General features: G+C 43.3%; 1 protein-coding gene across 1 annotated transcript; it reads right to left on the minus strand.

Moving 5' to 3' along the window:
* Positions 1-606: 606 nt before the first annotated feature.
* Positions 607-24,239, minus strand: radil2a (Ras association and DIL domains 2a). The gene is made up of 17 exons (XM_030790082.1): positions 24,115-24,239; positions 23,279-23,608; positions 22,826-23,061; positions 21,376-21,710; positions 18,136-18,813; positions 17,405-17,442; positions 15,920-16,107; positions 15,502-15,614; positions 11,869-12,088; positions 10,864-11,036; positions 7,460-7,604; positions 6,189-6,358; positions 5,312-5,658; positions 4,854-4,868; positions 2,934-3,066; positions 1,288-1,427; positions 607-755 (listed from the first exon to the last, which is right to left on the minus strand). The coding sequence occupies exons 1-17, from the start codon at positions 24,237-24,239 to the stop codon at positions 656-658; spliced, it is 3,486 nt and encodes a 1,161-aa protein (XP_030645942.1). The 3' UTR covers positions 607-655.

Here is a 24,239-nt window from a genome sequence, read left to right on the forward strand (position 1 = left end):
TTTGGTCTGGAGATTACATTTGGGGTTTTATATTTTATAGGTCAGATAATGACAGAGGCAGCGATGCAGTGTTCCTCTCCTTTCAAAGCCATGAACAAAAACATCACAGCCCATGTCGCATCTTTCTTGGCCACTGGTATTTTTTCTTCTTCCCCATCTCACGCCAGTGTCAGAAAAACTATGCAGACAGCACAAGACAGAGCTGCGATAAACACTGTTTTCTAAAGCTGTTTGAAAAAACTGCCTGCCCGCTGAGAGAAGAGAAATGGCTTTAGGCACAGACTGTGCAGAGTGTAAGTGCCTTATATGAACAGACAAAGCCCCCCTGCTAAAACACAGCCACTAATAATAACGTATAGTCTTTTCACGGACGACACAGAGCAATTAAACAACATCATCTAACCAACAACACCTGACTCCGGAAACAAAACAAAACCATACAAAGAGTCATTCCAATTTTGTGTCCTCTTTTTTTTTTGCCCACAGAATGTCTCCAGTGCTTACACCTGCAGCGTTTTAAACATGACAAGATGCTTCTGTAAAAGGATGATTTAAAAAAAAAAAAAAAAAAGTCGGGAGATTTAAGACGTCTCCTCCTCTTGAGTTTTAAAAAGCGCTCGGCTGTCTCGTCGCGTCCACTCCGTCATAAATCTTTTTAGCATTCTGTTACTGCACTCCTGTTACTGGTCCTGGAATCTGCTTTGGCCACCAGTAACCGGAGAGAATCTCCAGAGGTCCGGATGAGATCTCTTCCGCTGTGGAGGAGAGAGAGAGAGACACAGAGGGAGAGAGGAAAAGAAGAGGAAAACAGAAACACAGCAAAATTTATTTTTGGTCAGGTCTGCGGTAACCCACAGCACAAGAGGCTAAGAGAGTCAAACACAACACACTTCAACTCTTTAAAAACCTCAGGCTCCCTCTTTTATAAACTGCTCGCCAAGTCTTTTTTGAGTGAAGTTTACCTCAAGTGGCTCTATGTACGACAACTTTAATGGCGCATTTGGAAGAGTGAAGATGATAAAATAATTATATGTCAGCGATTGAGGTGGAGTGACTGGTCTCTAAAGTCATCTACCATCATCTCAGCATGCCAAAAGGTGACAGCGGGATTTGGAACACTTCATAAAAATAACTGTCCACTTGTATATCCAGACAAGACAAGGCAAACCAACGCAGCAAACCAACGCTGCAAACCGACAGGATATATATATATATATTAAACCAAAGCCTGCATTTGTCATCGTCGGTTTGTCAAAGATGAGGTGGTGTTGACTGAACTGCACTCACATTTGGTAATCCATTCCCACCAGACTCACTCCGTTTACCGCCAGGATCCGGTCCCCCAGCCGCAGTTTCTGGCACAGGGCCGCCGGTGAATCAGGCACCACTGACTTCACATATATCCCACTCATCTTCAGCGGGATTTTCTGCTCGTCGTCAAACACAAGAGAAAGAGACAATGAGAAGAGTTCTCTCATGATGAGTGCGTCCTTCACCGGTCTGTTCTTGCTTAGTAAGCAGAGGCAGTTACAAAGAACACTCTGGTTAAAGTATTCACCACAGTGTAAGAGGAGTTTATGGGACACTGATTCAGAATGAGAGACTTAGGACAGAGAAAGAACCCGATGAATGAAAAGTGGAGAGCGAGACAACTTGAGGTTTGAGAGTTTTTGTTTTGTTTTGTTTGCGGAATACAGGAAGAGCTGTAATGGGGAATTATTGTTCTGACGTTTTTATGTGGGTGAGTGAGTGAACAGTCATTGTTTTCATTTCAATTCTCTGCGAGCCTTTCTCATTCCAGATCAATATCCTCAGTGCCCCACACCTGTGCACGTCACCATCAAAAGGAATTCTGGGAAAAGGCTACATTTCTCCTCAGACAGAGTGCGTTCTCTCCACATGAGGCCAATTACTGAGATCCAAACATTGTTGCAGAAGCCAAGAAAAACACATTTACCACATTATACGCTTCTCGTAAAACCTGCCCCCACCACCCCCCACCTGCCAACACACACACACACACACACACACACACACACACACACACACACACACACACACAACACACAACACACACACCTCACATTGTCGGTCTCCTCCGTCAGCAGCCCTAAACCTTCTACGGGGGGGCCCACACATGACGGAGAAGCTAAACAAAACTCCCCTTGTTGTCTCAACACACTCCTGACCGACCCCATTGAGGGGTTGGCAAAAACCACCACTTACTTATTTTTAGACTCAACAGCTGTAGATTGCCCTCATTTTTAAATAAGTCATTAGGCCAGCTCCTCAGATTGCAAGTCAGGACTTGGACTGATCTTGCCAAGCAGTTTGTGCAGTGAAACCTGAACTCGAGACCTATGCATGTAAACTGTATTTACAGCTCTACACTACTGTACCACGTGTCTTCAGTTTGTTTTGCTTTCTTTCAGATAGGCCTTCGTAACGTGGTGAGCATACAGGATCAAGGTCAAGATAGTTTTAGTCTCCTTTTATTTGTCTAGTTTTTTTAACATATTTGTTTGTCTATCTTTGTTACACTCATTTGTTCCAGGAATCGTTTTTCACCTCCAAGAAATCTGACAGAGGAAGTTGACAGTGCGGTCACAGCGTGTCCCAATGGGTTTTAATCAGATTAACATTTTACAAAGTGGAAATGCTGATTCTGGGTCTTTTGGTACCATTAGTGTTAAACAAGATCTCATGACCAAAGCTTTAGCAGGTACATGACTCAGCGTGGAACCTTTGCTGATGAAGTTTGTGGTTTAAACCTTGATGAAACATGACACAAACCTCTGGATCTTTTTAGGGCCTGTACAACTAAATGACAAGACGGTGATGGATGGGGAGTAAGACTGTGAAAAAAGGGCAGAGAAAGAGAGTGAGAGAGAGAGAGAGAGAGAGAGAGAGAGAGAGTGTCGGTCAAGGCGTACCATTCCGTCCACCAACGCCAGTCCGAGGCCGTGAGGTCCTCTCTTCAGCTCCACGGTGAAAACCTCCTCACGTCCGTCCTCCTCCTCCTCCTCTTTGGTGTCGCTCCTCTGGTCTTTGCTTTCTGTCGCGTTGCTCCGCCCTGAGGAAAGAATCAAACCCCGTTACACGATCGACTCTTAATTTCACAGCTATCCCTTTAAAACAAAAAAAAAAATCTCCTCTCCTCTGTGAGCAACGTTCCAAATCGAGACAGGATGTGTAAGGGCAGAACTGTACATGCTGTAAAATCATGGAGTGGCATTGATTATATTCACAGAGCTCATTCAGAGAGGCGCCAGCAGGGAGCTGCTGTTTTGGGTTTTGATTTTGCTGAGAGATGACTTCAGTAGGCATGGTTGCTATTAAGTGCTTTAGGCAAGACTGATTTTTACACAGATATCATCACTACTGTACAGTAGAACACTATTCCATAATGTATTGCCTTGTTAGTTTCGCTGTGAAACTTCAAAGAGAAGATCCCTGAGCTTTGATATTTATGCATGATAAAGAAACCTCTTCACAGTGGGTGAAGAGCTGAATTATGTATTTAGATAAGACTTAAACCATTTTAGGATGAAGTTTGTGTTTTACATAAACCCTCTTAAGGGTACCACATATTGTGCTGTACCAGGCAGCTTTGAGACTTGGTTTTCCCTGTCGCAAGTGTCCAGAGGTTTTAATACCTTTACCACAACCTTAGCGCACACACACACACACACACACACACACACACGTAGTCAGTGTAGGACGTGGCTGGAACAATGGCTCTCTCAGATTAAGATTCCACTGGCTAACCCAACTGTGAATTCCCATGATGCTTCACGCATGGCTCTCTTCTCTCCTGACATCACCGGGTCCCCATAATTCCTGCTTCAGATTATGGGATTAACACTCTGCTACTACAAAAATAGCGTGATGCCTTAGCCGGCGAAACCATCACAGTCAAAAGTGTAACTTTGTGATTGGTTGGAGAAGAATCGTTAGTGGCATACACGACAAATCTGTGGCTCCTCTATCTATCTATCTATCTATCTATCTATCTATCTATCTATCTATCTATCCATCTATCCATCTATCCATCTATCTATCTATCTGTAAAGCATGTATTATATTAAGCCTGTACTTTTACAACATGTTTCATGATTCTTGCCTTCGTCTTGAACTGTAGACAATGGTGGATAAAAAAAAAAAAATCAGGCAAACTTTACCACAAATCTTCAAAGCATCAGCAAACGAGTTCAGAAAGCAACCGCCCAGTTTTACGATTTGGCAGACAGCTTTTTTTTTCTTCATAAAATCTCATTGCTTTCAATGAGTTTCAGTTAACTGTGTGTTTGTCAGTTAGCCTGGAGTAAACAAACAGTATCTATATGAAAGCAATCAAAAACACACTCTGCAGATTTCCCACGTCCGCACCAGCTCTATGAATGTCTTTGAAACAGAGCTAAGACGCTCCCAGACAAATAGGGGAGCTGTCTTCACGGTGCGTGAAGATCAGAACTAATAGCATTTCTTCACTTTCTCTCTAATCCTTCGTTAAGTCACGGCTAGCCGAGCGAAAAGCCCACTTTCACTGCCACCCTCCCTCTCTTTCTCCTCCTCGCTCTCAAAGTCTAAGAACAATAGACACACGAGGAGGAAACAGCCCCTCCTTTGAACTTGGGAAACATCTCCTGGAGAGTACATGTCCAAGACACTCCTTCAGCTCAGTCCTGTTTAAAAAACAAATAAACCAAGGAGGAAGGGAGGGGTCCCTCTACCTCTGTAATGTAACTGCCTCACAGCTCTCCAAAAGGTATTATTTAAGCTGAAGACAGAGACTGGTCCAGGAGACGCTGTAGGTCAGAGTGTCCATCCATAAGCAGGACGGACACTCTGACTGGACCTGTCTCATTCTCTAAACCACAGGAGGACATACTCTAAAATCAGCGGGACAGACAGTCCCAATGTCAACACTCATGGCATTTTTTTCTTTTTCTGGTAAGAAAACATGTCATTATAGTGACTGTACACTGTGTTTACAAACTGTCAGTCATTCATTCGTTCATTCGTTCATTCCTTCACTCATTTATAAGTTTACAGTACATGAAGTTTTGAATGCATCTGTTTCAGAATATGATTTGTACGCTGCCATTTACGGACAGAATGGAGAAGCCAATGCCAAGATCAACCTCCTGCAAGTACCTGAAAAATGGAGCGACACATATCAAACCCAGCTGACTTAATCTAAACCATCACAGTGGAGGAACTTGTGAAACTGCTGGAATGCAACTCTAGGTGCTGTCAATGCTGTATGATCGATTCATCAGTGAAAAATGTACCTTTTCCTGCTCTGCACTGCTTCGCTGCCCCTTCCTGCAGAGCAGCCTCCAGCTCCGATAGGTCCAGCCCCTGGGGGGTGTTTGGGGGGGTGAGTAGGCAGGATGGGTCCAGAGCCAGACTCTTATGGAAGCCAAGATCTGCACCCCCTTGTAAGCTGTTCTGGAGCTCCAGGTTCTTCAGTTTCTGGGACAGAACCGCCTCACAGGAGCTCAAATTGCCGTGAGACCCCCGAACCTGAGGGTGCGCTGCGGACTCAGACAGACGGTCCTCTGTTTGCCATACAGGGTAGCTGACTGGCTGAGACACTGCCTGAGGAACACTGACCTCAGGTTCACTGACCGTGGGAGAACACACAGACTCCGGCTCTTCCGTCAACTGGCCGAGGGACCCCTGAGGGACATGACAATTATATATGTGTGTGTGTGTGTGTGTTTGATACATAGCATAACAATTCACCCTACCCCAAGTGTTCCTTGGGCCCCTCTTAGAAAGGCTCAACATTCTTTCAATTAAATACTCCTTTTGAAACAGTGGTTTGGTGGTATAAAACTCTAGGATAGTGCCAATCAGCTTCTCACTGTTGTTTCTGTTCTGACTTTTCTCCTCTTGGCATCTCTCATGTTATTTCCTTTCATGTTATCAGAGAAGTGGGTTATGTTAAACCAAACGGTACAACACAATAAGCAGATAACCTTTTAGAAAACCTGGATTCAGCACAAGAAGCATGATTAGTAATTTGTAGGCTGTAGCAAAGCTTTTAACAGGAATGAAAAATGATCAAATTAAAATCTCTGATTGCCCCTCCAATCAAACCACTGGAGTGCCAGGCCTGATATGTAGGACCATTCCAGTAAATGTTTAGGAAACCTCTGACAACAGTAAAGGAGCAGTACCTGTGTGGAAACGTGCGAGTCTGTCTTTGGGAGAGAGCCTATGAACTCCTGTAGGCACTGGAGCTGTCTGAAGAGCCCCGAGTCTGTGATGGGTTTGCCCAGCTCCAGGTTAAAGGAGCTGTTTGGTAGGATGAGTGGAGGGTGGTTGTCAAAGCTCTCCAGGATGTTGGCTAGGAGGAAACAATTCTGTTAGTCTTAAAAAAAAAACAACAAAAAAAAAAAAACTGTAATGTTTGTTTTTAAGGACGTGGTCTGAAAGAAAACTTAACATTTACTTGTGGGTTTTTTTTTTCCCCCACTTCAAAATTTGTTGTTTGACAGTCATTTTTTGGTCAATGTCCCAATTTCTATGTCAGTTATTGTCTCTAACAGTGTAACATATTACTTTTTGTTTCCGGTATAAACATAAGAAAAGAGCGTGAACTGAGAGTCAACTTAATTAACCTCATGCATCAGGATTACAGCAGTAGCCACACGTTCAGGTCAGAGCACAACTTAACTGTACAAATAAAGTAACCTTCTGTATTTTGGCCTGGTTCAGCATGACTACATCATACAGCCAGTAACCTCAACAACAAAACAAACAAAACAGATAGATAAACATAAATGCCTTCAATTGCGAACTGTTTCAAACACGAAGCATGAGGAATGGAGATTCTAAATCAAACTGCATTCAATTGTAACTTAATCCAAACTGCTAAGTGAGACTAATCTAGGAGACCAGTCCTTGTAGTAACATCCGAGTGACTCTTGAATGGCACCTCCTCTTTATGAAAGACCGACTGACAAGTTTATCCCGGGTGAAAGAGCAGGGACATTCTACCTCTTACCCGGAGTGACGGGGAGAGACGGTGAGTTTGTCAGCTCCCCTGCTGAGAGATTAGCAGATTATGGGGCCAATTTAACCCTGTGAGACTGGTCTTTGTAGAGATTTGGACGCTAAATCTTATTTCGCCTTATCTTAACATCCATCAGATTAAAAACCATGATGTGTAATTTTGTGGGTTCCAATGACCTCACAGGGCCTATTTCCAAATTGAGATGTTTGAGTGTGTGTATGTAAGGCAACTCCAGTGTCTCTGTCTGAGTCAGAGATATTGTATATGTTTCTCTTGAAGGCATGGAAATGTTGCAAGCATGACTGAATAAGACAGCAGATGAGTGAGATGCTGTCAATATATTTGCATGTATTTATGTGTATGTGTATGTATGTGTGTGTGTGTGGGTGGGTGGGTGGAGAGGGGGATGGCTGTGTCTCCAGTCTGACTTACAGGTTGTGAGTGCTGCCTGTGCGTCTTCAGTGGAGGGGGTCCAGGCTGGGGGGCAAGGTTTGCCTGAGTTATACTCCCTTAGTATGTGGTAGAGCTGAGCTGGGTTCAGAGGCTGAAACTCTGCCCTCAGAGATGACCAGGATGCCTGTGGAAAACAAAACAAATAAAGACACATGTACAATGATATGAAAACACTGAAGGAGACTGCATTCAAAGAGACAAAGTCTGTCACTCATGTATGTATGCGCACACATGCACAGCAAGACAGAGATAGACACACAACAGGGAAATATTAGAGGCAAGACTTAAGAATGATCTCTCTCTCTCTCTCTCTCTCTCTCTCTCTCTCAGAGATACACACACACACACACACACACACACACATATAAATCACCTCCCTCTCTCTCGCACACACGCGCATGCACACACACACACACACACACACACACACACACACACAACCCCATCATCATAGTCCAAATCCACCAACATGTCCCACCTCACATCATGGACACAGCAGCAAAATTAGAGGAACCACACAGAGGTAAACACATGCTATTTCTGCCTCAAAAAAACATCATTAAAATGCCATGTGTGATATAGGGCTCAGTGGCACAGACACCAGAGGACAGGCTCCAGGACTTAAACACATCCTCCAACAGTTATCTGTGTTTTGTCTTTTGTCTTTCTCTGTGATTGAGAGACTACGTTAACGACAGTCAGGATTTGCCCAATGTGGTCACTTCCATGTGGGACCAACCCATCTGACAACACAACACTACTTCTGTAATTAAGCAACTTTTTCCAAGAGACTGCTCATAGGGCAAAACACTGAGAAAACTGTGTGATATAAATGTATAACGTTTTTGATGTCATCCAACCTCTACGCAACAGACACAACCTAATACGTGTCACATTACACGTCTGACGGACATAAAGAAACATGTTTCAGTATCTCTCTGCTGTGCATATTTTGAGGGTATTTGTCTTCTGCTCCACACACCCAAACACATTATGACACAGATGTAAACATATCACCGCACACCCAGATTTGCTGAAGAGGAAAATAACCAAAGCCCGAGCTGATGTGGCCTATATTATAAAATCGTAAACAAGTCTTCTCTGGGCAGAGTCAGATACCCTCAGCATGCCAGCAGACATGTCAGCGACAGCTCGGAAAGTAAAAAGAGACATAGAAAAAGGCCCTAAAGTAGAGCGATGAGGTTTTATAAACAAAAAGTATTTTCCTTTTATCATATTTTCATTTGGATTTCATTTTCGTCTCTCTTTCATGAGTGTTGAGTGTTTTTTACTTGACAAACCTGTTGTCTTGAGTCTTTGTCTCTGCCTCTCTCTGACCCAGCAGTGTTGTCTGACTACACTGTGACTGTGAAACCAGAAGTCTGCACAAAGGCTCTAACAGCATAGTTTCACAGTGCAGAAGACATGACCAAACCGAGTGGATTAGGGAAAAAAAAAAGACAGATGGAAAAAAGAGGAACGTATAAATGACTGTGTGCTACACATGCCCGGTTTTACAGACCAAAATATATGACCTCATGCCATGGGTGGAACCCTAAAAAAAAAAAAAAAAAAAAAAAAAAAAACCTCCAAGCAACTGTTTCCATGTAACCACAGCTGGGCTGGATCTGGACTAGCCGGCTCAAAACAGAGAAAACTGAGACTCAAAACTAAGGGAAAAAGAAAGCAGTAGATTCACTAGTCACAACTGTTTTATTTCACATACCAGATAGTGTCTCTGAAAAATTACCAAACAATGTTAAGACTATAATCGAAAGGAAAATATTAATCTACTTTCAAATTATTTTTCTCATCCCTGCCAATCTTCTCAAATGCACTGAGATTTCAGTGGGTTCAAAAATGAAACTTTAATCCTCATTCAGACAGTAAGAAATGCAAAGAATGTAATTTAAGGATTTGAAGGGGTGCAGATCTTCAATATGTGGCCAGAGTGAACATTAGAAACAATAACTATAGAAACGGTAACGATGGTGATGAGTCAGTCACGTGGTGTTGTTTGTTGTTCTAAAAACTATTCAGCTCATTTCACGTATCCTTGTGCTTCTCTAGCCCATTGTGACATCACTACTCCTTCCTGCACTTTGTCCCTGCCCTTCCTGTGTATGGCTCTTTGATAATGTGCAGAGTGACAGGGTTACTCAGGTGAACCCACGTTAAGTGTGATTCCATGATGGGTTTAAAGACTTTAGACCCAAAGCTTGTTTACTATCAGACAGACCAACCAGACATTTGCTCTGCTTTCAAGACAGGTTTCTCTCCCCCAAACCTTTTCAATGCCCCATCATTTTATTACAGAGAGCAATGAGTGTGTGTGTGTGTGTGAGTGTGTGTGTGTGCGTGTCTGTGTGAATGTGAGTGCGAGCGTGAGTGTGTGCGCGAGTGTGACATATTGAAACCTTTGTCTGGTCCTCTTAGAACATCAAAAGAAAAGTGTTTTGGTTTTATAACTTGTGATTGCTTGACTGAAACTGTACAGGGAAAGACCTTCACAAGAACAATGTGGAAGTAACACATCCCCACCACAATTTCTCAATGGATTAGAGAGGAAATTACACAGTTAAGGAAGGATTAAGAACTCAGACCACGCAGTTACGTGCCTGTGTCCATTCAGGCTCTGAAAGGACCAAAGTATTGGCATTTCTCTGACATCTGATCCATGTATACATGACCGCAGTTGTAGTTTAACAATTCCTCTTACAACAATGACAATGCCCATGTTTAATGACAAGAGCAATTTAGCAAACACAAAAGATCTTCCTCTTAGGGAAAAAAAAACAGTTATAATAATTGCACCACATAAAACCACACTGCTTGGCAGGTGCCAGTTTGTTTTCGATGACATCATTTTTTTTCCTGCTTTGGCACTTTGAACATGTGCCAAAGAGGCTACGCATCATCATTGACAAAACACTCGGCGAGAATACAGGAAATGCACATGTCTGGACATGGTTCAGTTACGCTAAACTGCACCTGATACTTTACAGCCTGACCTGTGTTTGTCAAACAGGTTTGCCGAACGTTGCCAGCTGATGAGGTCATTTTTACGGTTCATTTATACATTGGCTTCTCTGTAATGCTACAGGTCTTTGTGATTTATATGAACAGCCTGTGTGTAAGTAAACAATAACATGTCTCACCCTCTGCTGAGTGATTTTGTATGTGATTCAATGTATGTCTGACATATCTTATTCTAATCTACATACCGTCGCTCCACTCGTCTGCATGCACACCTGCTGACGGATTATCAGATCATCAGATAATCTGGGTAAACAGATAAACCGGTTTCCCGAGAACGCTCTTCATTGAGACTCCTTCTTTGCTGAAGGAGTTTAAGCGGGAGGTTGTGGGACATGGGGGCTTACCTGAAGTAGGTTCTCCTTTGGAGTGGCTAGAAGGTTGACAGCAGATGAGAGTTTCTGAAAGAATTCGGCAGCCATGTCACCCAGCCCGATACTCTGGGTCCAATCCATGATCAGGTCCAGGTTGGCACGAATCTGGACTCCTCTGGACCACTGATAAAACTCACCTCCGGAACCTTCAAAGGAAAGATCAAAACAAGAACCCAAATCAATGACAAATTCATAATGATCCTGAAAGACCAAAACAACTGGACATCTGACAAACGAGCTGTTTACAACACTAATCCGTCAATATTTTGAGAACGTATTAAAACCTACACAATAGTCTTTTTGGAAAAAAAACAAAACATGAGACATGAAAAACAGAAGGTCAACTCTTTAAAACGCTGCCAAAAAATGCAGTATAACAGCTCTTTTCTGCAGGGAGGTACTACTGTATGTGCTTCCCGTGACCCAAATTCAAAGAACCCATTGTGGACTCTTACTGTTCAACCTTTAGCTGCCCATAGAGACACCCTTGGCCTAACAAACGCCTACAGTTAACAAACAAAGTCAAAATCGTTTTACTTCTTCATTAATCTTAAAGCGACTGAAAGAAGACTGCGGCAGCATTGTCAGCGATCATTATTATGGATGGTCGATAGAACAATGGTGCATTGAGGCTGCGCAGTATTATTGTAATTACAGGTTTAGCACTTGAACAACCCCAAAAGTTGGCAGTTTAAGTAAGCAACTCGATTATCATTCATTACATCTGAGCGTCCCAATTGTAATCTATCCCGGACTAATCTGGACCAGCCTGAGTAGAAGCTTGATAATCTCTGAGTTGTCAACGTGTGCCACTTAAGTTATTTAGGTAGATGCAGTCTCATCTGTTGACCTCAGATGAATCCGAATGGTATATATAGGTTTATGACGCTGCCAAGAACGATGAAATATAAGACACAGAGAAACCCTGAACGCACTGCAAGACCTGAGGGTCGGGGTTACCACGGCGATAACTCGTACCTCTCTCCATGAGAGCGTTGAAGAGTGAGGCATTGGTGAAGAAAAACAGGTAGGCCAGGAGCTGAGAGGAGATCTCTGCGTGCACCTGAAACTCGCTGAGCAGATGCAGTGCCCCCTTCAGGACGTCCAGAATGCCGCTGACGCCTTCGGGCACTCTCAGATGACCACCGTCTGAGAATGGGTTACTGTCCAACAGCTTCGGCAAAGTCGCGTACATACTCTATACACAGAGAGAGGAACAGAAAGAAATATTCAATCAGTGCATATGGCGTACAAATGGTAGCATGATGTTTTAATAAATGCTTTTGAGTAAATGCTCTCTGATACAATATATGATCCTATACGTCTGTGTGACATTGGGAAATGTTTCCACATATATCAAATTTTACGCAACAAAAGCAGACGTGCAGTTCAGTGTCAGTTTTGCAGTGGACAATAATGGTGCAATTTTACTGTGAAAATAAGAAGTCACAAGACTGAACTGAACAGATGTAACCCCTTCATTTAGGTTCATTCTCAGCAGTGTTCCTTCCTGACAGGAGATCTCGGTCTTTCAGGCACTGCTGTGCTTGGGAAAAGTTACAAAATATTCTGTCTCAGCTCATGAACCCGATGGAAACATGGCACAAGCCGACTTCCTGTGCGTTACACAGATACAGACGTGTGCCAGAGGCCAGCAGAACATCTGTTCCTCTCAGTCTGTTGTTGATGCCACACAGGGAGTCTCTGGAATCTTTCTGATCACTCCCCAGCCCAAGCACACGCTATACTGATAACCTACAGTATAACAGATGCATTTGACACAAAACACCTGCACGTGATTCATAACTACACTAACAAAGACACAGGAGTCTGTGGAGGTGCCTAGAGATAAAATGGGAGGACACACACACACACACACACAAACACACACATAAAATGTGAGCAGTTGGGGAAAACATAAATGAACAAATCAACATATTATATAAATACAAATAAGACAAAATTGAAAAATTCCATCTAAATAATACATAAAATACACCATAAAATACACACGCACACAAACACATACACACACAGTAGACCAACCACTCTAAAGTGCTGTTTAAGACATCAATCAAGGCTTTGACTCTTATATTCATGAAAGACACTGATTAAAAGCTGACAGCTTTTTTCACACTTTCATGCACCAGAGGTATGAGAGGTCAATGAGTAACCCAGAGGGAACCTAAGGTCCTGCTCTTTCTCCATATCTCCCTCACTGAAACCCTCTCTCATTCCTGCTTTCTTCCACCCCTCCCTTCTCCTCTGTTTGTTCAAGGCCATGACATCATCCTGCCTGTCAGTCATGTGAGAACACACCAGGCTATGAGTAAATGGAACCCAGGGATAACTAGGATGATTAAAAGACAACTTGGTGATCTCACTTTTCAGATTAAAATAAAGGGAAATTCCACGCAGCACAAGTCATTTGACTGCTTGACTGCTGAGAGGGAACATTGCCTTAACCCAGCAGAAGTGAGTTCTGTTGGAGGCAACTACAGCGATTTCTGGAAAATGACTTTTAGAAAGAATGAAAGAAGAAGTTGAAAATATTGTCGTCAAAATTACATGTGACAAAAATGTGACAATGTGTGAAAGGCAACAGATCCCCAAAGAGTCTTAATTCTTAGGGCCTGTGCTTCAGCAGTGGGCAGGATTCAGAGTTAGAGAGAATTAAACACAGAAAAGACAGAATCCAGGGTTCAAGTCAAAGCACAAACTATCTCTCACAAAGAATAATATTCTCCAACTCCCCACTGACGCTGTTTAAAGTTCACTGTAGTAGAATGTGTATTAGGTGGGCCTTTTAATAGTATCAGGTACTTGTACCTGGCTGCAGCTCATAAGGAAAAAGAAGGCACATATTTTTTTCTCCATTACTGGTAAAGGCTGGCTTATCTGTTTATCTTTGACAAAGAAAGAAATTATTCACTAACTACTTATAAGCCTACAGTAATAAAAGAGAAGGGCAATTACAGAAGGAGAGAACAATTACAGCACGTCATAACGAAGATAATCTCAGGTGGAAGCCAAAGGAATGCTCAGATTAACTGGAATAAACAGAAGTTTGGATTCCCAGTGGGCTGGGCTCCATGTAACATTGTTTGAGAATGCGAAAACGTCCTGTGTTTCACGTGGTGTTGGTCATTCAGCTACTTTGGTTTTAGCTAGCAGTCTATGTCACTGGCCAGGGCTTGACGGGATGGTACTGATGACAACAGCTCTTTTCCTGCGCAGGAAACAGACAGAGAGCTCAGGCCGGCATTTCGGCTCTAGCCCTGCCAGTCTACAGCTGCTTCCCAGTGAACGGCTGGGTCTGACTGTTCTTCCTGTCTGCTCTGCCAGCAGCTCTCCAAATCCACTCTTCAGTGTGAAGAACACATGAAAGATCACATTAAAGACCAGAGGAGCAGCAGAAGAACACACTAAAGGTCAATATATACACAAAGAAAGAATCAAATACAACTCTATACGTCTCTCTGTGTGTTTTCATTAGAAGACGCTGTGGTTGGCTGAGGGGCTGTTCCTGAGTTTCTCCCCTGGGGATCCATTTTTGTTTGACTCCGAATATTAACACATCTCAGCTTGTCAACTAAAGTGCCCTGCAAGTTAAAATGCGTCTGTGGCAGCAGAGCGAGAACAAACTTGAGTGGAAAGTGCAAGTGACAGCTAACAGACCTATCAAAGGGTCAAAAAACAATAACACACCCCTCGCCTTCCATCAATCCAATCTCGGAACACTGTCACTAGGCAACACTGGCAACCAGATCCCATCCCACTCAGGTAGCTGTGACACATGGGACAGTCTATTGGTAGAAGTGTTGCAGAGAGTAAAGCCAAGCTATTTATATTTCAAAAATCAAAATACATCCTAACATGGAAAATTTACCCTTGCACTCATTCTTGTCATCCATAAAAACGTGTAAACTGTGGCCCCGGCCCGTCCAGTAAACATCCAGTTAAATGGAAACAAGACGCATTCTCAAAAGATATACAACATCTGATAAGAGATCATTTAACACAGGAAAGTGACGTATTTCCATGTTATGCGTATTGCTGGTCAGGCATGACAAAACAGAAACATAGAGGAACGTTCAAATCCGATCAACGTTACACGATTATGTTAAACCCTGGGAAAACGCAGCGTGACAGTGCTTGTTACGGTGGAGGACGAACTATCTTTCTGGCCAGTCCCGAGAGGGAGTCAAATCTGTGTGTTTCCACCGATCGGTCTTGACTGTTCCCTGACCTGCTCTGCTAAAGTGAAGAATGGTGTTTATAGTCGAACGTCCTGTTTCACGTATTCAACATCCAGCCGAGGACCGGGGGCTTCCTTATAGGGCTGAATGAACAGAGGAGTGGGCAGACGGAGAAATGTGTGTGGATAGGTGTGTCTTATTAAGGTTAAGAAAGGAATGTGCAGAGGCACTGGCATGTGAGAGACTGTTTGTCTGTGAAAAAGTAATTACCTACGCTATTTATCGGAAGGTCAGGGGATGTGTGTGCCCGCCTGCGTGCATGTAGACATTTGTACACATTTCTGTGTCAGAATATGTCATTTTTGTGTGTGTGTGTATGTGTGTGCGCGTGATTTGTGGCTGTGAGGCTTACTTTAGTGAGGTAATAAACAGACTGCTGGAAGGTAAACATAATGATTTCTTCTAGGACAGTCATGGCCTCCTCACTGGCTGTGCGAGTGGATTGAATCTCTGACTGCAACAATCCTGAAAGTAAAACCACGACTGACACTAAGACAGCATATAGCAAAGATAACATATACACATTCTGAAAACATACAACAAAAGAGGACACAATGAGGACACAATGACCTGTCTCAAACCACAGATGTACAGATTAAAAGATAAAGACTCAACGACACATAAAGATCTCTTCAGAGGCTTACAAAACATAAGACAGTCAGGAAGAATGTACTACAAAAAGAACTCTGCAAACAGTGTACCTTAATATGGGAACCATGCATCAATTTACAGAAAAACGTAACATTTCAAACTCCTATCTCTGTAACTACCTTTGCTCTCCCCCTCTTGCTCCTCCTGCTGTCTCCATGGTAACAGCTGGGGGACCTCATGCTGGATGAAGTGCAAGAGCTCAATGGAATTGGCCATCCATAGAACCAGTGGTTTCAGGCCTGGTACCAGCTCCTCCAAGCTCAGCAAACATAGCTCCTCTGGATCTGGCGGCATGTCTCCAGAACCCCTATAAAACAAACCTCTTCAGACACACAGCTGGACCGACACCCGGGGTTCAGTAACCACACCAGTGCTTCAGTAACCACAACAGTGCTGTCTCTTTTCTTTTCTTTTTTTGCTACAGCAAAGAAATTCATTACATCAGGACACTAGAGCACTGACTACAGAATGAGCTTTCATTTTTGGTTCCTCTGAAGGCTTCTTTACATTTGTTTTCCTAAACTGCTCGGTCATTTGGCTTTCTCACTGAAAGCTGAGCTGAGCTGAACTTAGCAAAATTTAACTTGGAAGAATGTTAAACTTAAATTAGATAGGAGCCTTGTTTTGTCTGATGATGGTGTCAGAGTCAGGAGGAACACACACACACATAAAAAAAAAAAAAATTCATTTTAGGTGGAAAAGTACCAGGACAGACAGGGTTGACCAGACCTGATCCATCAGAACAACTAACAACTCTTAAAACTCCCCGATCTTTTCATATCTATTACAGTTTCAGAGCACCGGAGGCTCTAAATGATTTAACTTCACATGTCTATTTGATATACTACATACAGGTGTGTGTTGTATGTTAAAAAAACATGTTTGAAGTAAAAAAAATAATTGCATCATTTCACATTTAAACAACTGCAAAACCTTTTTTGTTTCTCCATTTATCTTCGAATAGCGATATAAAAAATGGCAAGGGCAAGAGAGAATCAAAGGAAGGCGAAAAAAAAAACAAAAAAAGAAAAAAACAGAAAATCACACGGTCATTGAAGTTCACTTTTCCCCTTTGCCCTTTCCTCCCACCCCTCAGCCTGTTCACCTCAGACTCAATGTGACGGAAAACGATTGAAAGTCAGGATACAACACGGGGCAGACACCAGCACTGATAAACCAGCTAGCACTTCATTATCACAAAGCACCTTACACTTACACACACACACTCACACTCACAAACTCACACTCACTCACAAACTCACACTCACAAACACACAAACTCACACTCACACACACACAAACTCACACTCACACACACACACAAACTCACACTCAAAGCCTGATTATCATCACATCATCTCTCTTCCTGTTAAATACACACACACACATTCATTACATATCAGCGGGGTAGCTATTCACCAGTTAGTGACAGTATGTAATAGCTTGGGTCTTGGGTTATGTGCAGAGTACTCTTTGTAAACAAAACACTGACAGGACTACCCCTCCCTGAGGTGATAATGAACTAGTCACTCTGTTTTGTTTAAGCCAGTCACTGTTATGTTTGTAGCCTGTGAAATGTAAAAGAGTAAAGACAAGGTTCTTACCCATCTGGCTGAAGCGCAGAAAGCTCTTTTGTCCTATCCTATAGGGTCAGAAAAGAAAAACAACCGCCTTTTTAAACACATGGCTACGTTTTTCCAAAAGGATTCTTTGAATAACTAATTTTTCATTACTGCAGACCTCCCTATTACATCAATGCAGCGATCACATTTAATACTAACATTTTGAATAGAGCTGATCTAAGGGACTAACGCTGGATTATGTTTTAAATGTGTAAATATAAATGATTTAAGATGGAAGTTAATCTGTCCACCCAAACTGGCCTGTGTCATAAAAGAATCTGTCCACCCAGATATTTCATGTATTTTCTATGTTATGATTTTGGTAATCTAAAAGTCTGCCCTTCAGTAAGACATTCACTGCATCATCTGGGTGTGCTGATGATGCAATGTAGCTGTAATACAGTACTTAATGAGGAATGAATGAATAGTAGCTCTCAAAGGCTCAGCTGATAAGCACAGATCAAATTAGCATGAGAGCGAATCAGATTAAAACAGTAAAAGTTAGAAAAATAATAATCTACCCAGAACCCCTAATAAAATACCAAATTACTTCCCAGAAAAGGCAGGAGACAACCACGCACGTTGATGCAAATTAAGATGCAAATTACAACAATTTTACATTACATGGTTGATTGCAAAACGGTTGACCTTTGTGCCTGTCATCTGAATCTCCTTTTGTCTAATGGTACACTAAAAACACTGCTTTCACTGACCCACATGGTGAGCTGAATCTGGTTGGCCATACGTAACAGCAGCCTGCGAAACTGTGCCATCTCAAAATTAGCCACCGAGTGTTGGATACACAAACAGAGTAAGAACGCTGGAGTGAGTTTGGGTTCGTCCCCTGACGGGTCCACCATCGTCAGGATCTTCTCCAGAACTCCGTCCTCCTGCTGGACGTCGTACGACAGGCTGACCGCACTACCCTCCAGGTCCCTCCACCGGGCCACGGTTCTGCGCTGGGCCCGGGGCCTCCTTACCGAAGACCGGCAGCTTATACAGGGGGGCGCTGTCACAGCGGGACACAGAGATTTCACCCAGGGAGGTGACTGAGATGCTCCTGAGGTGGTGGGGTCTTTGAACATGAACAGGTAGTGTTGGCCCATCCCTATCAGGTCTCCCGGGCTGAGCCGCGCCTCGTTTTTCAGGAGGTTGCCGTTGTGTGTGACCGCGGCGCCGTCGTACGGCCTCAGCAGCGTGTGGGACCTCCTTGCGCCTTCAGACGGGTCGGACGGGTTTTCCGTACGCCGGACGCAGCAGTGCAGGGGCAGTATGTCTGGGCCGAAGAGCAAGACGTCCACCTTCAGACCCTCCTCGTCTTCAGCGGCGAAATGCTCGCTGCAGCTGCCAAACACGCAGCTGCTCCTGCTCATCAGGTAGATCACAAAGTCCTGCAACAGCGAGGAAGACGGCGCTTCAGAAAAGGAGGAAGGGTGGACAATACTGTCACTCAAAAAAAAAAAAAAAAAGAAAAGTGAATTTTGCTATATGTTTCGGATTAGAAACTTTGCAACATGAGAGGAGTTTTAATGTTCTTTAGCTTGTGGAAACAAGTTTGGTTTTTTTTTAATGTTGACTGAGAGCTGTATCTACTTGTCCTTATCAGAATCATGAGTGGTACAAAGCACAGGAGATAACCTACGTGACCACAGAAACTTTAAAATACCAACAATATATCTGATCAAATCACCATCAGACTACGTGGACCAGTGTGGAGCAATGCAGACTTCAGTGCGGGAAGTTTATTTTTCCCTCCGAAATGAAATATCCAGGACATGACAAACCATTTCCATGTGCTACCACTTTGTTTTAGTTGCTACTGTCATTACACACTCACAAAATGCTCTACATACAGCATTTTACACGAACCAGTCTAAATTCAGCAGTCAAATGCCATGACAACAAACATCTGTCCAATCAGGTCAAGGGAAAAACATGACGCCTGCATTGTTCTGTGAGGTCATGTGATTCTTTTGATCTGAAAACTGCCTTTCAGGATTATCAGAGCTGTCTGGCATTAAAACCCTTAGGATAAGCTAATCTTTTCCTAAACACCTGCTTTTGACTAACAATCAATCCTTTAAATGACCACGTTTTTTGGGCAACAGTGCCTTGGTCTGTCTAATCATTCCTGGTCATTTCCGTGTGCTTACGTTTGCTTCCTAGGTAGGTTTTTTTCTTGTGCTGAGAGATAAAGTGATAATTTTTAGAAAGAAACAACACACAGTCCGCCCTTGTGTCTAACAGTATGAGCTCAGATTGTTGGGGCTGTGTGGTTTGGCACTAAGACAATGCACAGTCTAAATATTCTTAAACTTCAGTTCCCATTACCTGCACAAAATTACAGTCTGTCTTCATCCCACCGGAATGTTAACCTCTGTTTACAGTCGCATAAACCTGAGACAGAGCCTAGATGCACACATAATTACCTCTATAACTACCAATCACCTTGCAGTCTTGTCCAAGTAACAGGGGAAACTTGGCTAGATTTCAATTTAAAACTAATATAGCCTAAGTGAAATAGCACACAGACCAAGAGTCTAGATTAATTCTGTGCGCATTCTCCTTTCTGAGCAAAACTAGATGATAATCAAACAGTATAACAACGCATATTCAGGCCAACCGCTTACATTTTTCTACTTTCGGGCAACATTGCAACCATCAAATGCACAATTCAAAAGGCCTATAGAAATACTGTCAATGTGTCTGTCTCTTTCCTGTGTTAGAATGACGCTTGTGTGATTCCCTGCCAAGTTCTGCACACTCAGCAGTGAAGAACAAACACCATTGCAGGGCCTGCTTCCTCTTTCTCCACACGGGTGTGGCCAGGCCTCAACTTGTCACTGTGGAACTTTTGTCAAACAAAAGTTCAGTAAACAAATTTATCACCAAGAGCACCACTGTCAACATGGCAGAAAGCTAGATACAGTATGAATAGACTGCGTGTTTCTTTCTTATTCCTCCAACATACAGAGGAAATATTCAATATTCCAGTGTGCAGGCTACACAAGAGCTATAAGTGTGCACAAAGTTAAATTGGCCTGGATGAATTAAGCACACTGACTTACCACCTGTTTAGATTAGTATTAGGTTATTATTACTATCATTACTATTTTTGCATCAAAAGATGCCAGTATGAAACATATGGCTTCATAAGAGTTTTATGGGGTTTGTCACCATGGAGTGTCACATTACGCCTCCACTGTCTGTGATCTGTAATCTGGGGTCTCTGTGTTCATTAGGGGTTCAGCTGAAATGTGGACGGAATGTTCCTTTCATGAGTATGGCAAAACGCTGGCTTGTCCTGCGTGAGTGCTAAGCTGCTGGTGGTGCCGGTGTTGACCGGAGCTTTGCTTCCTGACCGTGAGTGACAAAGGGAGCCCCCAGGGGTTAGGTACGCAGGGATCATCCCCCCACACACACACACATGCACGCACGCACGCTAAGACGAGATGTCTCCTCCAATCCATCCTAAAGCCACATAGCTACAGGATTAATCCTACAAGAAGCTCATAACATCTGCTAAAAGCCATACCCACAAAAAGAAACACACACAAGCCAAAAAGAGTTTCACTGAACCTCATCTTCTGGTCAAAGAACACCAGAAGGATGTTCCTCACAAGAATAAACGTAGCTGCTCACTCTGAGACCTTGATGAAATCTCAACAGAACAAAACTATAGACACAACAACTCCCAGTGTGGGATAATCTATCCAAAAGTGCCTGTAGACACATTTGATGATCTTGTAGAACCGCCGATTAATTCGTGATGTCAACCAGTTACACAGAGAGGACTCGCAATTGCTTGACAGCACAGCAGATACAACCCAAAAGGCCAACCTAATGCTTTAATGAAATGAACAATGAGGAGACATCTTGAGGCAGTGCCCTCATACGTTTTGCAGACCACAGTAAAAGTTGAGCGGGTAAAACTGATAAAACAGTTCTCTTACCTGTCCGTGGTTGTAGCCCTGCAGGAGAAGAAAGTAAGGGAAGTCGAAGGGAGGATGGATAGAGTACTGGGTGGTGTTGTCGTCGCTGCTCTCCGTCTCCTCTTTCTCCAAGCTCAGGCATTCTTTCAGAGTTTCATTATCGGCCTCAGCCTCCGGGTCCTCCTGTATTGGACTTTTTTGGACCTTACAGGCTTCCTTGCCCATGGCGGTGATGTCCATGTCACTCAAACTCCTCCATATGCTCATGCCTTCCATCTCTCCATCGCTGCTGTCCACGAACAGAGATGTGACCCGTGACCTTCCATGCTGAAGTTTCCGTACCTGAGCGTTCAAACCTGGGGAGAAACAACACAAGGTTGGACATGGCATAACGTTACTGTGACGACGTGTGTCTGTGTGAGTGTGTGTGTGTACGCGCACTTAGATGTTCATGTGCACGTGTGTGAGTATGTGTTTAAATCTGTTTTGCTCCTAAGATGAAGAGCACTTAAAATTTGAAGCAGTAGTTCTAAGTGTGATTCAGTAAGGGTATGGATATTCAGACTAAATCCTGCAAGAGATGTATGTTCAGGGCTACAAAGTTCTAAAATATAACACAATCACCAAATGTTTAAGATATAATTTAGCAGCTAAAATCAGTAGCAAAGGGCTTTGTGTGCAGTCAAAGAATCAACCCAATTTAATCTAAATAATTGGACTCCTGGGATTTCCCACATAGAGGAACCAGCCATTATGGGCGCATTCCCAATAAAGTCCCGAATAATGCCACTGAAGGGAAACATGCTAGCGTCGCTTTAGGGCGTACATTGGCTCTGTTGTGAAAAAAAAATAAAATGACAGGGAAATCCGGAGCCAGACAACTAGAGGAGTTCACTTCCATCTAATACCACTGTGGCCAACATAACACCTTCAGCGTTCACCTCATATTGAGGCTATGAAACACTGTGGAATGTTCAAGGCCTGGGGACACCCAGCACGCTGGGCGTTATCAGGTGTGGAAATGGGCGTTGAACTGCATTGTTCTGGCAGAAAGCACATTAGTGGCACTGCCCCCACCCCCTGCCCCCACCGGCAAGCCCCTGGCTCCAAACCAGGGGACCCTGGGAAACTCAACAGCCGTCTGCCAGTGTCAACATGACCACACACTCTTTAGAGTGCAGGATACAAGCTAGGATGGAAAGAATAACAAACTGACGCCAGACACGTTTTAGCAGCTCTAAATCCCAGTGGGAAAACCCGTGTGAGACCCAATGGGGCCATTAAAAAAGAAAAAAAAGTTATGATTGGTACTGACCACAACAACTGACCCACTTTCCTACTGGATTAACTTATTCAAATATTTGGTTATATAGGTCCTATTAGAACCATAGATCAAAGCCTCTGTCTTGTGATCTCAGGGAAACTGGGGCAATATTTAAGTCATCCAGTCAATTTCTTCAGTATATTTTACCTGCAGTTATTACGTCTGTGTCCTTGGCGTTGCGCTCTTCCACACTCGATCTCTTCTGAATCTCAAAACGCCGAGAGAATCCTTCTTTGGGTTTCCAAAGTGACTGCAGCACCAAGGGCCTTTCAAGGTCACCAACAACCCGGAAACACTCAGTCTTCCACTGGTGGTCCGCCCCAATCTTACCAATCACATCACAGAGCACATAGTCTCTTGGATCTTCCTTCTCTAGACAGTATCTGTGAGGGAACGAGAAATGAAGCATGTAAATCAGACAATCATCATCAACATCATCATCATCATCATCATCATCACCAGCAGAAGCGATAGCAGCAGCTGTCACATTGACCTACCCTGTAAAATCTAACTGCCAACGCTTAACTGATTCAGTCAACGCGATGAGTTTGCATAATGTCTTTGAATAAAGTAAAATCTTGTGAATTTTATTGCGCTCACCTCTCCAGGGCCTCCTTCACCAATTCCTTGGCACTTGAGCGAGTTGTGGCCAGCACACTCTTGTAGTTGGTGCCTTGGCAGATATCACTACCAAAAATCTTGAGGATTCCAGGAGCAGACATTTGACATGACAGCTCTGCGGGGTCATCGGCAGCCTGAAGGTCTCCAGCCATGGTCCTACCACCGTGAACCTGTCGACCGTCCCTTAAGACAGGGCTACGGTTAAAAACTGTGGACAGCCTGTTGTTGTGGCGACGGATTTTGCTCTTGGCGGGCTGCCTCACACCGGTGCTCTCCACAGATTGAGATGTGCTATCTGAGGTGTTGGACCTAAAAGAGAGAGGGAAAGAAAATTTTGGCAAACTGATTTCATCTGCCCTGTGTAGACAATACTGCTTAAAGGCAACCCAGAAATACACCTGCCTCTCCCCTAAGTCCTGCCACCTTAAAACAGAATAAAAAGCGAGACTGTTTACATTTAACATAAAAACAATGGATAAAACATATGAGATGGCTATAAGTTTCTGTAAAATCCTCTGCCATACTAACATGATGCTGACCGAATGAGATCTCTTCAACCCCAGGATGAAACTTGGAAATCAGAAATCTGCTAGGGGCAAAAAGACTCTTGCGCCATAAGATGGTCTCAAAAAATAACCATGACCTTTGGCGGTGGCGAAGGGGTGAAGCCTGTCCGTCACGTTCCCTCAGCAACACTGTACGTAAACGTCATGGCTGTCTAGTGTTCTCTAGCATTACATTTTTGCTTTTACCTTGCCTGGATTAAAACCAAGATTTACGAGTCTGACTCTGAGTAAAGTGCGCATGTCACTCACTGTAAAGATCCATTGCTTGGCTTTCTCCCGATTTTGGCCAGACGTTTTTTCGGAGAGCGGATCAATAATCCCACTGGAAAGCCGAGGGCTTGTTTTGATATGTGGTTACTTTCCTCCGAAATCAT

The sequence above is a fragment of the Chanos chanos genome, chromosome 13 (genome assembly GCF_902362185.1).
Source record: "Chanos chanos chromosome 13, fChaCha1.1, whole genome shotgun sequence".
Classification (NCBI taxonomy): domain Eukaryota; kingdom Metazoa; phylum Chordata; class Actinopteri; order Gonorynchiformes; family Chanidae; genus Chanos; species Chanos chanos.

Excerpts from the sequence above, each read along its gene's own strand:
- radil2a (XM_030790082.1), bottom strand. The coding sequence starts at position 24,239 with ATGATTTCGGAGGAAAGTAACCACATATCAAAACAAGCCCTCGGCTTT. Across the intron at positions 12,089-15,501 it reads CTGTTTATTACCTCACTAAA|AGTATGTACGCGACTTTGCC; the intron begins GTAAGCCTCACA and ends CTCTGTGTATAG. Across the intron at positions 756-1,287 it reads GTGGGAATGGATTACCAAAT|CGGAAGAGATCTCATCCGGA; the intron begins GTGAGTGCAGTT and ends TCTCCTCCACAG.